Here is a 15,017-nt window from a genome sequence, read left to right as displayed (position 1 = left end):
TCCATAATGATCCAATACAAACGCAACACCAATAACTCGACAGCAATAACACACCTACTACGACAACTCTACAAATTGTACATTGTTTAGAGTGGTTATAAAGACTAAAGGTGCGTTCCATTCGACCGTAAGTGGACTGCGAAGTGGACTTCACAGGGTATTTCGCCATCTTAAGTGAAATTCCAATTCGAAGGGAACGAACATGTTCAGTTCGAAGGGCACTGCAAACGGCATAGGGAATAAGGGAACATTGATACATCACTTCACAGGAAGTCAGTGAAGTCCACTTCAACTGATATACCGTGTTCAGGGAGTAGGGAGCAGTGAACACTTGTGTAGGGACCCTGTCGAATGGAACACACCTTAAAAGGCGCTCAAAACTGTTTCAACCTATCACCTGTCAGAATCGAGACGCGCCGTTCCAGTGAATCACCTGATTGGACCGCAAACCAGTCAGATGATTCATTCAGGCAATGAAGCACTTGCCTCTTTCAGACGTCATATGTCACATGATTTTTTTCGCACCAAAGCAAGCTTTGAAGCAGTGGTTCTCTAGGTTTGTAGTTCAGGGTTTCGAAGCTCGTATCGAAGCTTCAGCGTCACACTGCCACGACGAACCTGCAGAACGACCTCTTCTTCATATGGATATATTGGTATGTGAGTTAACTGTTTTGTGTTATTAGTGAAAGTCGACTATTTCTCTTGTTAAAACAAGCACACTAACAAGATAAATGACTACGGTCTAATCTTACCACAAAAAATCTGTATTGACAATATGATACGTTTAGAAAAGCATCAGAAAACAACGCAGCTAAATGAGCATTGATGAAACTCAAGAACAATAAAACTGCAGACGTGTAACGTTACTTCAAAACAAAAACAAAGAAAGACAAAGGTACTGCTAAACCATGACCACCATGTGTTTTAAGATCATTACCTTTTCTATAAGTACTTGTACTTTTACTTGAGGAAAGTTTTTGGATACTGATCCCACCTGTGATGGTTAGCATCAACTATATCAGAAACAGATTGTGCAATTCACAAAATAAAGTAAATAAATGTATTTATGACATGTAAGATATTACAATTTTAAGTAAATAGGAATAACATGTCACAATATCTACATATCGAAAGTTCCTTCAAATCAACTTAAATTAAGGACCAATATTAGCCATGACCACATGATCTTCCCTGCTGCTGCTTGCAAAAATAACTAGTCCTTTTTAGCTACATGTTTATTTTTTGGTCTTTTTGTCTATATAAAACCCCTTTACATTGGAATGCTCTGAGCCAGTGAAATAAATGATTTGTACATATGATCACAGTGCTATGATTAACATAACAATTGACTAATAAAGACATAATAATAATATTAAAAAAAAACGTATTAACGTATTATAAAATAATGTATTTATTAGCTGTTAATCTAGGGAATTGTCTCATCTTCTGTGGATATGAGAACATTTTTCTTGGAATTCTTCAGAATCAGGTTTGAGTCAGTTATTTTCACCCATAAATCACTAAAACACATCTAAAACAAAGCAAACATGAATTCCTTAAACAGTAAATCATGAAAAATAATGCATGAAGAAACTACCACCTGTATGTTAAAGGGAAATAATGTCTTATGTGCAATATAATGATCACAACTTGGCCTCATTCAGACTTATTTGGCTCATAGACATTTTGTTTCTGCAAACAAAATTCCCTTTCACTTCTTCACTTAATAATTCTGTTTTAGTGACTTCCTTGTTTCTTTAATTCCCTCCAAGATATTGTCAAGTTCTTTATGCATTTTCCTCATCTGTGCAATGCCCTTGAGGACACTGGATTTGACCTTTTCTGGATCATTTATTTCTCCCTGTCTCATCTGGTGAATCTCTCTGGAATCTATTGCTATGAAGACAGCATCGGCTATGACTAAGAGACTACTCAACACACCTGAGACTGCAGCTATTGCAACTACTGCTTCTGCTGCTGCCGCTGCTGCTCGTCCTGCTCTGGCAGCCTGAACACCAGCCTGAGCACCTGCCCGAGCTCCTGCCTGAGTACCTGCCTGAGCACCTGCCCGAGCACCTGCCCGAACACCTGCCTGAGCACCTGCCCGAACACCTGCCTGAGCAGCTGCCCGAGCAGCTGCACTGCCAAGATTTGCCAACACACATAGAAAAATGATTTTTGTGGCATTCAATAATGTAAAAGTAATTCTCTCTACCAACCATGGGTTCTGCCTGTTATCAAGATCTCCAACAAAACTTCGGAACTTTTGGATTTTTCTTAGTAACCTCAATGTCTCTGATGAGTTGAAAATCTGTTCGTGAACATCTTTGTATTTCTGGCTAATTTTGTCTAGTCTTTCATAGAGTGCTTTTTGTTTGACTGAATTGGTAATGTTGGATGCAGCACTTGTTGCCCCACCTGCAACTCCAACACCAATCCCAACACCTGATACTATCAGAGATGCTCCGAAAGTGAAAGGTATCAAAATTGCACCAACTAATGCAGTGATTCCTCCAGCGGCTCCGATCACTGAACCTGACAGACTGCCTATTGTGCATTTACGGTGAATCTCTTCTAGTGAATCAATTATTTCTTTCCACTCACTAAGAAAGCCCTTCGAGTCTTTGTAGGTCTCCGCAAAGATCTCAGTGTCCTTCATAAATCTCTTTTTCAGTGCTTCTGGGATTCTCTTGTTTCTGTTCACCACTTCTTCCAGGAATGGTTTTGCCAGAATCTCAGCAGCTGAAGGTCTGTCTTTAGGGTCACAGCTGAGCATTTGTCTGATCAACTTCCTCAGTTCCTCTGAATATCTCTCTGAGATCTGAGGTGGGGCTCCATTCATGCTTAAAGCATGTGCAAAGCGACGCTCTATGATATCTGACTGTGGGATGAAGGAAAATCCGGTTAACCTCTACAGACTGACAATGGAGAGTTTATAGAAATAACAAATAATGTACACATTTTGTTGCCACTTCTAGTTAGATACATTTATGCATCTCAAGAGGTTCCTGAGTTTTTTGAGGTCCTAACAGTATCTGCTGTCTGTTTGCCAGGATCTCTTCCTTATTACCTTTAATGAAATTCCCTAGGCATTTTATTTAGCAGTTTTTGCAGTTTTTTAAGATGCAGTTTTTAAGATTTCTTACTGTATACAGTAAATTTGCATTATAAAGCTAATTATCATAATTCGCAGCAGTTAAGATTATTGCAAATTATAGTTTAATACAGTGCTTAACAAGAAGAAAACAATATACTCACCCACACATCAAGCATGCAGAGATCGTGGAGCAACCATCCCAGTGACCATATGTCACTAAACAAGTCAAAAGTAGCTGTTAGTTACCGGTAATTATTTCATTTACTGTAACTCAATAGCACAAAAAGCATACCTTTTAAAATCACATCTGTGTGCAAACACTTCAGGGCTTACATAGAGATCTGAACCCACAACTGATTTTGCATAAACATCAGCTCTGAAAAAAAAAAAAAATGTACTGATGCAAAATCACACTGATACTGTCAAGAAAAAATAGCTTTTAAAAATCCCAATTTCTTACCTTCTTAGTTCTTTTGAGCATCCAAAATCACAGAGATTAATGTAACCATCCTCAGTCAGAAAAACATTCTAGAATGATACGATATAAGAAATATACAAACCCAATTCCATAAAAGTTGGGACACTGTACAAATTGTGAATAAAAACAGAATGCAATGATGTGAAAGTTTCAAATTTCAATATTATATTTAGAATACAACATAGATGACATATCAAATGTTTAATCTGAGAAAATGCATAATTTTAAGGGAAAAATAAGTTGATTTTAAATTTCATGGCATCAACACATCTCAAAAAAGTTGGGACAAGGCCTTTTTTACCACTGTGTGGCATCCCCTCTTCTTTTAATAACAGTCTGCAAACGTCTGGGGACTGAGGAGACAAGTTGCTCAAGTTTAGGAATAGGAATGTTGTCCCATTCTTGTCTAATGAAGGCTTCTAGCTGCTCAACTGTCTTAGGTCTTCTTTGTTGCATCTTCCTCTTTATGATGCGCCAAATGTTTTCTATGGGTGAAAGATCTGGACTGCAGGCTGGCCATTTCAGTACCCGGATCCTTCTTCTACGCAGCCATGATGTTGTAATTGATGCAGTATGTGGTTTGGCATTGTCTTGTTGGAAAATACAAGGTCTTCCCTGAAAGAGACGATGTCTGGATGGGAGCATATGTTGTTCTAGAACTTGGATATACCTTTCAGCATTGATGATGCCTTTCCAGATGTGTAAGCTGCCCATGCCACACGCACTCATGCAACCCCATACCATCAGAGATGCAGGCTTCTGAACTGAGCGCTGATAACAACTTGGGTTGTCCTTGTCCTCTGTAGTCCGGATGACATGGCGTCCCAGTTTTCCAAAAAGAACTTCAAATTTTGATTCGTCTGACCACAGAACAGTTTTCCACTTTGCTAGAGTCCACTTTAAATGAGCCTTGGCCCAGAGAAAACGCCTGCGCTTCTGGTTCCCGTTTAGATATGGCTTCTTTTTTGACCTATAGAGTTTTAGCCGGCAACGGTGAATGGCACGGTGGATTGTGTTCACTGACAATGTTTTCTGGAAGTATTCTTGAGCCCATGTTGTGATTTCCATTACAGTAGCATTCCTGTGTGTGATGCAGTGCCGTCTAAGGGCCCGAAGATCACGGGCATTCAGTATGGTTTTTCGGCCTTGACCCTTATGCACAGAGATTGTTCCAGATTCGCTGAATCTTTGGATGATATTATGCACTGTTGATGATGATAACTTCAAACTCTTTGCAATTTTTCTCTGAGAAACTCCTTTCTGATATTGCTCCACTATTTTTTGCCTCAGCATTGGGGGAATTGGTGATCCTCTGCCCATCTTGACTTCTGAGAGACACTGCCACTCTGAGAGGCTCTTTTTATACCCAATCATGTTGCCAATTGACCTAATAAGTTGCAAATTGGTCCTCCAGCTGTTCCTTATATGTACATTTAACTTTTCTGGCCTCTTATTAATACCTGTCCCAACTTTTTTGGAATTTGTAGCTCTCATGAAATCCAAAAGGAGCCAATATTTGGCATGGCAATTCAAAATGTCTCACTTTCAACATTTGATATGTCATCTATGTTGTATTCTAAATATAATATTGAAATTTGAAACTTCCACATTCTTCCACAAACTTCCTGTTTTTATTCACAATTTGTACAGTGTCCCAACTTTTATGGAATTGGGTTTGTATATATATATATATATATATATATATATATATATATGTGTGTGTGTGTGTGTGTGTGTGTGTGTGTAAACCTCATAAATCATACTCATCTCGTTTGGAATTTTGAATTTTTTAATCATTAAGCATTTATCATTGCTCAGTGGCGGTTCTAGACCATTTCAACTGGGAGGGGCCAGTTGTACTTTTAGAGGGGCCGGTTACATTTAGACCTTATTGTTGTCATAACATTTTCATAACACTGTATAAAGGTATAAACAAGCAAAATACCATGTTTATAATCACCCCCCCCCCACCCCCAGGCACCCCACTGCACCCCACTAGAACCGCCACTGTCAGTGCTTACCTGTGGTTTTATATCTCTGTGAAGAATGTTCTTCTCATGGAGATGCTGCAGAGCCAGACACATCTGAACAAACCAGTCAATGATCTACACACAGAAGAAACACACACAGGTCTATCTTGTAATCTGACAATTACCCCTTGTGTATTTAAACCCAGAGTCTTTTCCGACATGGATGTTACGTTCGGTGCACTCTTTCTGTTCTCTGGTTCCCCATATTGGATTTGTTATGTTTATTTTATTATTAAACTCACTGAATTTGTATCCAGATCTTCGTTGTAACACTAACAAGCATATTTTACGTATCATATTTTAAGCAATTTTACTTTATCAAAAGAACTAGTTATCTATCAAATGCGCAATATTGCAGTTTTCTTTTTTTTCCTTTAAATGTAAACAAATTAATTTAAATTAAATTAAATGTATATTGAGTGAAATAACACACTCACCTGTGATTCTTTAAAAACTCCATTATTTCCCTCTGCTTGCATCTTCTTGTAAAGATCTCCTCCAGCACAATACTCCATCACAATATAAACATGTCCAGTTTCTTGATCTAAATAAAGACAAAATCAGTCAAAGAATAATATAATGTGACTGATAATACATTCATCAATGTACTGTATATTTAAGAATCTCTCTGCAGATTTTTGGTTTTCAGATGGTCTGTTTTATTGTCCCTCATTTTTTACTCACAACACGTTCACCATTATTTTGACAAATTTGTTTTTTTGGGGAAAAAAAAGTTATACAGTATTTTAAATCCAGAATGAAGGAAGACTGACTCTTTAAACAAACACACCTTCAAATGTTTCCTCGTAGTCAACAATATATGGATGTTTCAGACTTCTCAAGATCTTGACTTCCTCTTTGATTTTGTCCAGATCCGTCTCCTGACAGAAACACTTTTTATTTATTGTTTTTTTTGTTGTTGTTTTTTTTTTGCTAAAGAAACACTTAAATGTAAAAGTGACACTTATAACAGTTAAAATGCCATCTTAAGTAGCATTTGTAATAGCAAACAGATAAATGCTTTAATAAACTTCAGATAGTATACTTACATCTCTATAACGGATCTCTTTGACCACATAAGGATCTCCTTCTGGACTGTTCATCAGAAATGCTATTCCTGACAATCCTCGCCCAAGCTCTTCTATTATGGTGTATTCATGTTTTTCTAACAGTTCTATAAGCGAGATTTTGTGTAATTATTATAAAGTACTGAAACCACACTACCTTAATCATTAGTAAAAACACACTGTACCTTTAACTAATTTCTAAACTGTAATCTGATTGTACAAGCTACTGTCGTATTTGTAGAGTTTATTAAATCACAGCTGTACTCTTATGACTCTTATGTTCATTAATTCAGCCAGCAATGTTTAAACAGTGTTAAATTAACGCTTCTCAGTCCCTAACACTTCTTAACCCATTAACACTCATACAGCCTACAAAAATACACAACAATGAGAACATCATTGTGTATTTTTGTACGGTATATGAGTGTTAATGTCTGTGCTATTCATAACCCTTCCCTCCACTGACCTCCTTTTCCAACGTATTCTCACCCCAAGGCGTCACCTTTGACCATGCTTCAATATTTGACGTTTTAGGCGCCCTTTAGCGTCACTTACATGACGCGATCCTACGGCGTCATCTAACTGATGCTAAAGGAAAGCGTCTGTTAGAGGACGCGGTTAGGTTTAGGTGTGGGGTGGGGGTAGGGTACACGCGATCCTAGGGCGTCATCTCACTGACGCTAAAGGGCGCCTAAAGCGTCAGATATTGAAGCATGTCCAAATGCTTCCCAAGGCGTCAGTTAGGTGACGCCTTGGGGGTGAGAATGGGCTGGCCTTTCTCATTTGATCTTAATAATGCTACAGTTATTCACTTATAATATTTGTCCTCTCATCTCAGAAAAGCTCTGACACACACTCTAAAATTTGCTTCACTTTGTGACTTTAAGATACAGTGGTGCTTTACAAGGACACTAACTGTTTACAGTAATACCACAGCAAGATCAGCAACACTTCAGAAAACATTTCCCTTTGTTTCCAGTCAAGTCTTATTAGAGAAACTTGTGCATGCTTTCATCACCAGCAGGGTGGATTACTGTAATGGTCTCCTCACTGGCCTTCCTAAAAAGACCATAAGACATTTGCAGCTCATACAGAACGCTGCTGCCAGGATTCTGAGCAGGACCAGAAAATATGAACACATCACACCAGTCCTCAGGTCTTTATACAGGCTGCCAGTTACATTTAGGATTGATTTTAAAGTATTATTACTGGTATATAAATCATTTAATGGGTTAGGACCTCAATATATTGCAGATATGCTCACTGAATATAAACCCAACAGATCACTCAGATCATTAGGATCACATCAGCTAGAGACACCAAGGGTTCACTCTAAGAGTCTGCTTTTAGCTATTATGCCAGCCGCAGCTGGAACCAGCTTCCAGAAGAGATCAGGTGTGCTCCTACATTAGTCACATTCAAATCCAGACTCAAAACACATCTGTTTAGCTGTGCATTTACTGAATGAGCACTGTGCCACTGTACATCTGACTGTTTTTACTGTACTGCTTAATTGCTATTACTTTATCTTTTTTATTCTAAATTGTTTTCATTATTCTGATTTCTTTTGATTATTTTAATTTCTTCTATATATGTTGAATTACCATTGTGTATGAAATGTACTATATAAATAAACTTGCCTTGCCTCTCTGACTGCTGATGACTTTGAATACTTACCTGTCCTTGACTTGTCAATCCCCTGTTGAGTGTTTTGTTTTAAATCACTCATTTCCAATGCTGTTAGAAAAATAGAAAAATACCTTAAAATACAAACATATTTTTCCCATTAAAAACTCATTGACGTTTTAAGCATCAATAAAACTCTATTTAATTTGGGGAATTGGAATAATGTTTTGGTATAATTTCCGGTAACGCTTCCTTTTACAGTCCAGTTACCCATGTAAATACTATGTAGTTATTTTAGTAACTACAATTACTGGGTAATAACTAGTACTAACCCTGAACCTACCCCTAAACCTACCCCTGTTCCATGTACTTACCTTATATTAGCCAGTACTTTCTAGGTAAGTACACTGTAAGTACACTGTAAGTACTGTACTGTAAAATGACGCATTACCTAATTTCCTTTGTGGTCTGTCCTATTTTGGCAATTTGAAGTCATCCACAGATGATACACTCACACACCAGCAATCCATTAAAGACCATTTGATACACATCACAGACAGAAATGACAAGAGCTAGGTGATATGTGCACCGGGAAACTGTGTTTACAAAGTATCAGACTTACACGGTGGCTATGTTTAAACGCAACCAATTATCTGTTAATAATCGGATTGACAGCTCATTCGAACGGAAAGGCACCTTAATCGATCCGATTGAGCTCGATCCAAATCAGATTGAAACGGATGGTTATATTATTTTCTAATCTGATCAAGATAACATAAACACTTGATTCTATTGAAAACCAAAACTGAAAGGACTGCGCATGTGCAATGATGTTGAAATAGTGTAATGACGTATGATATGCGCAGTGGTGAAAAGTTAGGAAGATTGGGTAAATCGCCAATTTACCAAACCACAAATTTATCACATACTATACTGGCTATAACACACACATTCTACCCTCCTTCTCTCTGCTTTCAAAAGCAGAGGTGTCCAACCTCCTCCTTTTCAATCGCCCTACTACCTATCCACTTAATCCTATTCCCACTAATCGTGTTGTTAAGGTTATTGCTCAAGATTTGCCTGTGTATGTGGTGCGACAAGAGGATGGAAGATATGTGGGACAGGCATTGAATCAGAGGCTGAAGAGGGAACAAGGGGTGATGGGACAGAGCCCTAATTAAGAGCACTAGAGGAGGAGAAAATGAGCACAGAGAAGGCTAACATAAGAAACACGTAGCAAAAAGAGAGAGAGAGTGCTTTTTACTGGTAATGATGCCACCCCCCACTCAAGAGCCTAACCCCTCTAAGAAGAAACCCGAGGAGGAGCCGTCATCACCCAACTTAACTTACTCGAGACCCAAGTGGTGAACCCAGAGAGTGACCGCCAAAAGATAGAAAGAGGGAGAAAGTTGTGGCTAAAGGCCAGAAGTCAGAGGAGCAGCAGGGCCCATGGGGAGCTATACTACATGCACCCTGATAATAGTTGGCTACCCATGCCCAGGCTTGACCACCCTAGAGTTTTGGTTAATTAGATGGGTGGGACACCATCAGTTAAAGAAGGGGCAGATGTAAGGCAGTGTATTACGTTGTCCACAAGATGTCCCTATATCAATGTTGTATTAGAACAGATTCAAGTGCCTTTAGTGCTGTAGTTTGAGCCTCTTGATGATACGCGAGTAGTGCGTCATATTTTTCATGTTATCAACTCTATAGGTAAGCCTATCCACAAGTTTCCGAGGGGCGCTCCTGTAAAAAATAAAGTGGGTGAAACTTCCGGTGAGGCGGCGGAAGTAGCATTCCAATGGTATTTTGTGTGTTAGTTAGCGAAGAGGCTAGCTGTTTTTCGGAGAATTATTTTACTATTTAAAGACGCAAATCTTTATGAGAGATGTCGTTACGGAGCTCTGGGGCAAACGAAATCAGAGTGATCCTGCCAACGACTGTAGTTTCCATCACCTCCCAAAAGACGACGAATCTTCCTGTGTACATTTGTTTAAATTCCTAATATTCTATAAACTCTATCATCATGTGATTGGCTGTTCTCTACTGATGATGTTACAGCTAAACTCAGGATCAAAGCCTGTGTTGACAGAATACCAAATGTGCCAGTAATGTATTCAAGCAGCACATTCATTTATAATTTTGAATAAACTCCAAAGCACAATGACTAAGTGTGTATTTTTTTTATTTTAATTGTTTGTCAGCTCGCACAACTGTCTGTCACCATGCCTTGATGAGTATTGATTATTAATAATGTTATTATAATACTCCCAATCAACTACTGCGGAGGGTAAAGGTACGGTTATTTCACCCTTTTGAATTTCGTTGAGGTTGTGTTCCCACATTGTTTTCAGAGTTATGTTAGTGAAATATTCTAAATTGTCTATGAAAAGTAATTAGTTTCAATTATAGCAGGATTCCTCAAATCTGGCCCTGGAGGGTAAATGTCCTGCAGAGTTTATCTCCAACCAAGACTGATCAAACTCGTATACCAGGAATTTTCGAGTAACTCTGAAGACCTTGACTAGTTGGTTTAAGTGTATTTAGGGTTGGAACTAAAGTATGCAGGACAGTTGCTCTCAGAAAAAGATTTGAGGAATACTGAATTATATTGTGCCCTAAGTGGTAGTTTAGGGATGTTAGCAGATTGTAACAAGTAGAATAAGGTACTGCGCCTTTAAAATAGTAGGTACTCTGTGACTTCCGCTCTCAGTGTGGTCAGTCGACATGTGAAGCGCGAGCTGTGAGCGCATGTATACGTGTAAGCCAGTTTCTACTGCTTTTATTTCTTTTTGGTAACGCAGTTGTTGTTGTTAGTGGTGTGAGTTGCGAGATGCCCATATGAGCATGAGACGACGTTTATAATAAACCACGGTGGAATATCAGCTACGTCTTGAGTCTTTGCTTAACGTTACACCTGTCTACAACCGTTTAGGTGAGCTATCCGGATCATTCTAAGTAAAAGCGTTACAAGATGTTAGGGATGTTAGCATTTGCTGCATGAATAACCTCCTCTGAAATGTTCTTGACAGACTTACATAAATTACACAATATATTGATCTCAGAGATTTCTAATTTTCCTTTCATTTGTGTGGATGTAAATGTTTGTCACGTCTCCAAGAGCTGCACTAACATCTATCATACAGTATAAAAAAAGAAAAACTAGAAAGTTTGTAAAGTAATATTTATAGACACAACACGTTGTGTTTTCACAGAGACTGGTGTGATTACACACCACACCTATTATGTTTACATTTATTATCTTTTTATTGGAATTTTAATATGTGAATTCCTTAATTCATTGTAGTAGAATATTCAGCTCACCTAGAATCTGTAGCGGGTGCTGAACTGAAGCTTGCAGAAGATCAGATACCTGCTGACAATAAAATAATACATTAATGCTTCAGAATAAATGTTTAGTTGTAAAATGGTGTTGCAATATTTGTTTATAAATAAACAAATCTATTTAAATATAGGTGTAATAGGAGGAATATCATGTCCTGTCAAACTATTTCAAGACAAAACATGAACTATTTAGTAGAAGAAGGATGAATATTCATACACACCTGCAGTCAGTGAAGAGTGTCTGGTTGAATGATCGTCAGCTCTGACTGAAACACTATTTATTGATGAACAAAGTCCCTCCCAACCAAATCTAATAGGGTAGTTCACTACAAATTCTTCCTGCTGTGTGTGTGTACTTTCAGAAATATGATTATGACACCTGCAAGACCAAGAATGCATTCAACTGTCACCTTTTAATATACATATTTGAGAAAGTTGTGATTGCATTTTGATTGATTTGAAATAATTTCTATCCTCTTTTTTTAGACATGTTCTAAACATCTGATCATAGATGACAAAAAACTCCTGATATAATTCAGATGAAATAAAGAAAGAAGAAATGTCTTCAGAAGAAATAGACTGATACAGTGTGTGACATTTTATATTGTGAAAGTGATTGTTGTGAGTTTTTAGTTTGTAATAAGTGTTTTATAGTATTGTTAAAGGGATAGTTCACTTTGAAATGAATTTTTGGTATGTTTTATCTTACCTCAAGGGCATCTAAAATGTAGGTGTCTTTGTTTTCACAGTATTTTCAATTTTGATATTTTTAGGTCAAACCGTTCTTGTCTGTCAGTCATAATGGAGGTTTATGGTCACCACCTCAAAGAGCATGTACAGAGAAGTCCAGATTAAACATGATTTAATGACTCGTAGATAGCCTAAGACAGAAAACGAGCGGTTTGTGTGAGAAAACGAACAGTATTTACCTCTTGTAACACGCCATGTCTAACTGATCTGACGGCACGGGCGCTTCGGTCTGCGCATGCGCCGGAAGTGATCGCTTGCGTGTGTACGTCACTCATTGTTTACACAGAGATTTTCGAAGTTTTACCTTTCTCTGTGAAGATCTAAACATATTTAGATATATCGAAATCGTCTTGCGAAATCTATGTGTAAACAATGAGTGACGATCAATGATAAACAATTAGTCCTGCTGGCACCACCCTGGTCCTCAGCCAGGAATCCAGACCCGCCTGTCCCTCTTAGCTCCCCTCCCTCTGGATTTCTGTCCAGTTTTTCCCCATGAGGAAGTTTTGGTTGTAGTTTTGTTTCGTGTCATTTACTTAATATAGTAGGCGTTCTCACATTTAGCTCCAAAACTCTGGAATGGCCTTCCCGATACGGTCCGAGCCTCTGACTCGCTGACACAGTTTAAAACTAGATTAAAGACGCTTCTCTTTAGTGACGCATTCACATAATGCTTACCTTCTAGTCCTCTGTTATGCCATACGGAACCGTTTGCCACTGAAACTGCTTAACGCACCAGTGGGGCTCGACAGCCTCTTAGACAAACGGGTCGGCGCGTATGGTTGGGTTGCGGAGAGTTCAGGTTACAGAGAGTTTGTGAGTTATAACGGAAATCATTATGAACATCAGCTATGCTAATTATTTCCCATCTGCCTTTCTGCTGTTATCTCGGGACGCTTGTCCCGAGAAAAATGGCGTTCGTCAGGTCCAGTTTTGTGTCCAGCCTCTCACGGGGATTTCGGATGCCCCAACGCCTGTGATGAGACGACTCAACGCCTGTGAAGAGACGACTCAACGCCTGCGATATGTTATGGCGCCGTTTGATTCATAAACAATATTTATATTTAATATTTATATTTAAACAATATGAATGTAAGCCAGAGGAGAACTGGCCCCCGACTGAGCCTGGGTTCTCCCAAGGTTTTTTCTCCATCCAATCTGATGGAGTTTTGGTTCCTTGCCACTGTCGCCTTGCTTTTGGCTTGCTTTGAGCTTGCTCAGTTGGGGTTATTTAGTGTTTAGCAATGTTGTTGATCTGTGTTGTGCTACTTTCATGTTATCACTGTGAAGCTGCTTTGATACAATCTGTATTGTGAAAAGCGCTATATAAATAAATGTGACTTGACTTGACTTAATATATATACGCATTGTTTTGCACTTGAGTCCTCGCACGCATTCCCCATTCTGTGACAACAATAACACACTGTTTCTGCTTCTGTTTCAAGTCAGAGATGTAAATATTGTCCTCCGTGAAAGTCTAAATGTGGATCTAAACAAATGAGTGAAGAGAATGTTTATATTCAAATGTCTATATCTAACATTTTATATGACCTTTAGGGGAATGAAAGCATGATACGAGTAGCCTGGTTCAACCAGACTCTAGTTCATTTCATTTCCACATAGAGTCTGGAAGCGCTCAATTGAGAAACGTTTCCTTCCTTGTAGGCGGGTTCACTATTAAAGTTCAAAACTATTGGATCTGCCCAAAGTCACTCACGATCAGCCATAGCCAATCGCTAACGGGGTGTCGTGAGTGACGTATGTCACGCGCCGAAATAAACAACAAGTCCGAATGATCAGAGGATTATGTTTACAATAGGATTTCAGTCAACGAGCGCCGCAGGTTTTGTTAATCTAGGAACAATTATTAATTCGAAATGTATATTTGACATGAAGGACAGTGATATATTCATTCAACGGTGGAAGCTGTGTCTAATCATTACAAATACGCCGCTGTGGTCGTTTTCTGATCTGCCGCAAATGCTGTAGCAGCTACAGTGAATGATCAGTCTGTCTCTATCTGCAGATATGATAATAAACAACAATTTTTCATATTACGTCTTATTGTTTCTTAATTACCTTAATTATGGTCTTCAAAGTATGTGTTTGTACATTTTTATGTGGCATTTATTTTTTTTAGTAAAACAAACAACCATTGCCATCTAAAAGTGAAAATCAAATATCTTCAAAATATGGTTTTTCACATTTTTATTTATGACAATTATTTTTTTTTAAATCACAACCAATTTGTATGATTTAGAACATGTAAAACTGACACACCAACCTCCTGTACGAGTGCACAAAGGGGCTCAAAATGTTCATCACAAGAATCAGTAAATATACAGTTGGGAATATGAGCGACTGTCATGACTCCTGAGCGGATCTTCAACAATAGTTTAGCAGCCAGGACACGGGGCTTCCGAACACCGCGAACACCAGGCTAAACCTTCCGTCGGTCATTGTGCACGAGCTGCCCAGCACAAACTTCCAAACTTTCTGCCTCCTTCACTTGGTCCTCCGTTGTGCAACAAGAGGTGAGACGATAACAATCCGGCTTTAAATTCTGTATATTCGGCAGTTTCTTTTCCAACAACGGACCGAATAGCTTTTCTCACGTCTTTCTC

At 38.5% G+C, this 15,017-nt stretch overlaps 1 protein-coding gene and 1 long non-coding RNA gene across 2 annotated transcripts in view; one reads left to right on the top strand and one right to left on the bottom strand.

The window, feature by feature from the left end:
- The window catches only part of LOC148998553 (uncharacterized), a 63,535-nt gene that overhangs the window by 39,719 nt on the left and 8,799 nt on the right, over positions 1-15,017 (top strand). The window lies entirely within an intron of this gene.
- LOC120461282 (uncharacterized) lies at positions 1,713-8,401 on the bottom strand. Its single transcript, XM_089131857.1, has 9 exons — positions 8,350-8,401; positions 6,655-6,779; positions 6,396-6,486; positions 6,043-6,149; positions 5,597-5,680; positions 3,558-3,625; positions 3,390-3,473; positions 3,259-3,313; positions 1,713-2,881 (listed from the first exon to the last, which is right to left on the bottom strand). The coding sequence occupies exons 1-9, from the start codon at positions 8,399-8,401 to the stop codon at positions 1,724-1,726; spliced, it is 1,824 nt and encodes a 607-aa protein (XP_088987983.1). The 3' UTR covers positions 1,713-1,723.

Source organism: Pimephales promelas, chromosome 1 (genome assembly GCF_988280905.1).
Source record: "Pimephales promelas chromosome 1, fPimPro1.hap1.1, whole genome shotgun sequence".
In the NCBI taxonomy this organism is placed as follows: Eukaryota; Metazoa; Chordata; class Actinopteri; order Cypriniformes; family Leuciscidae; genus Pimephales; species Pimephales promelas.
Note: the sequence above shows the minus strand (reverse complement) of the source record. Positions and strands in the feature narration are given on the sequence as shown.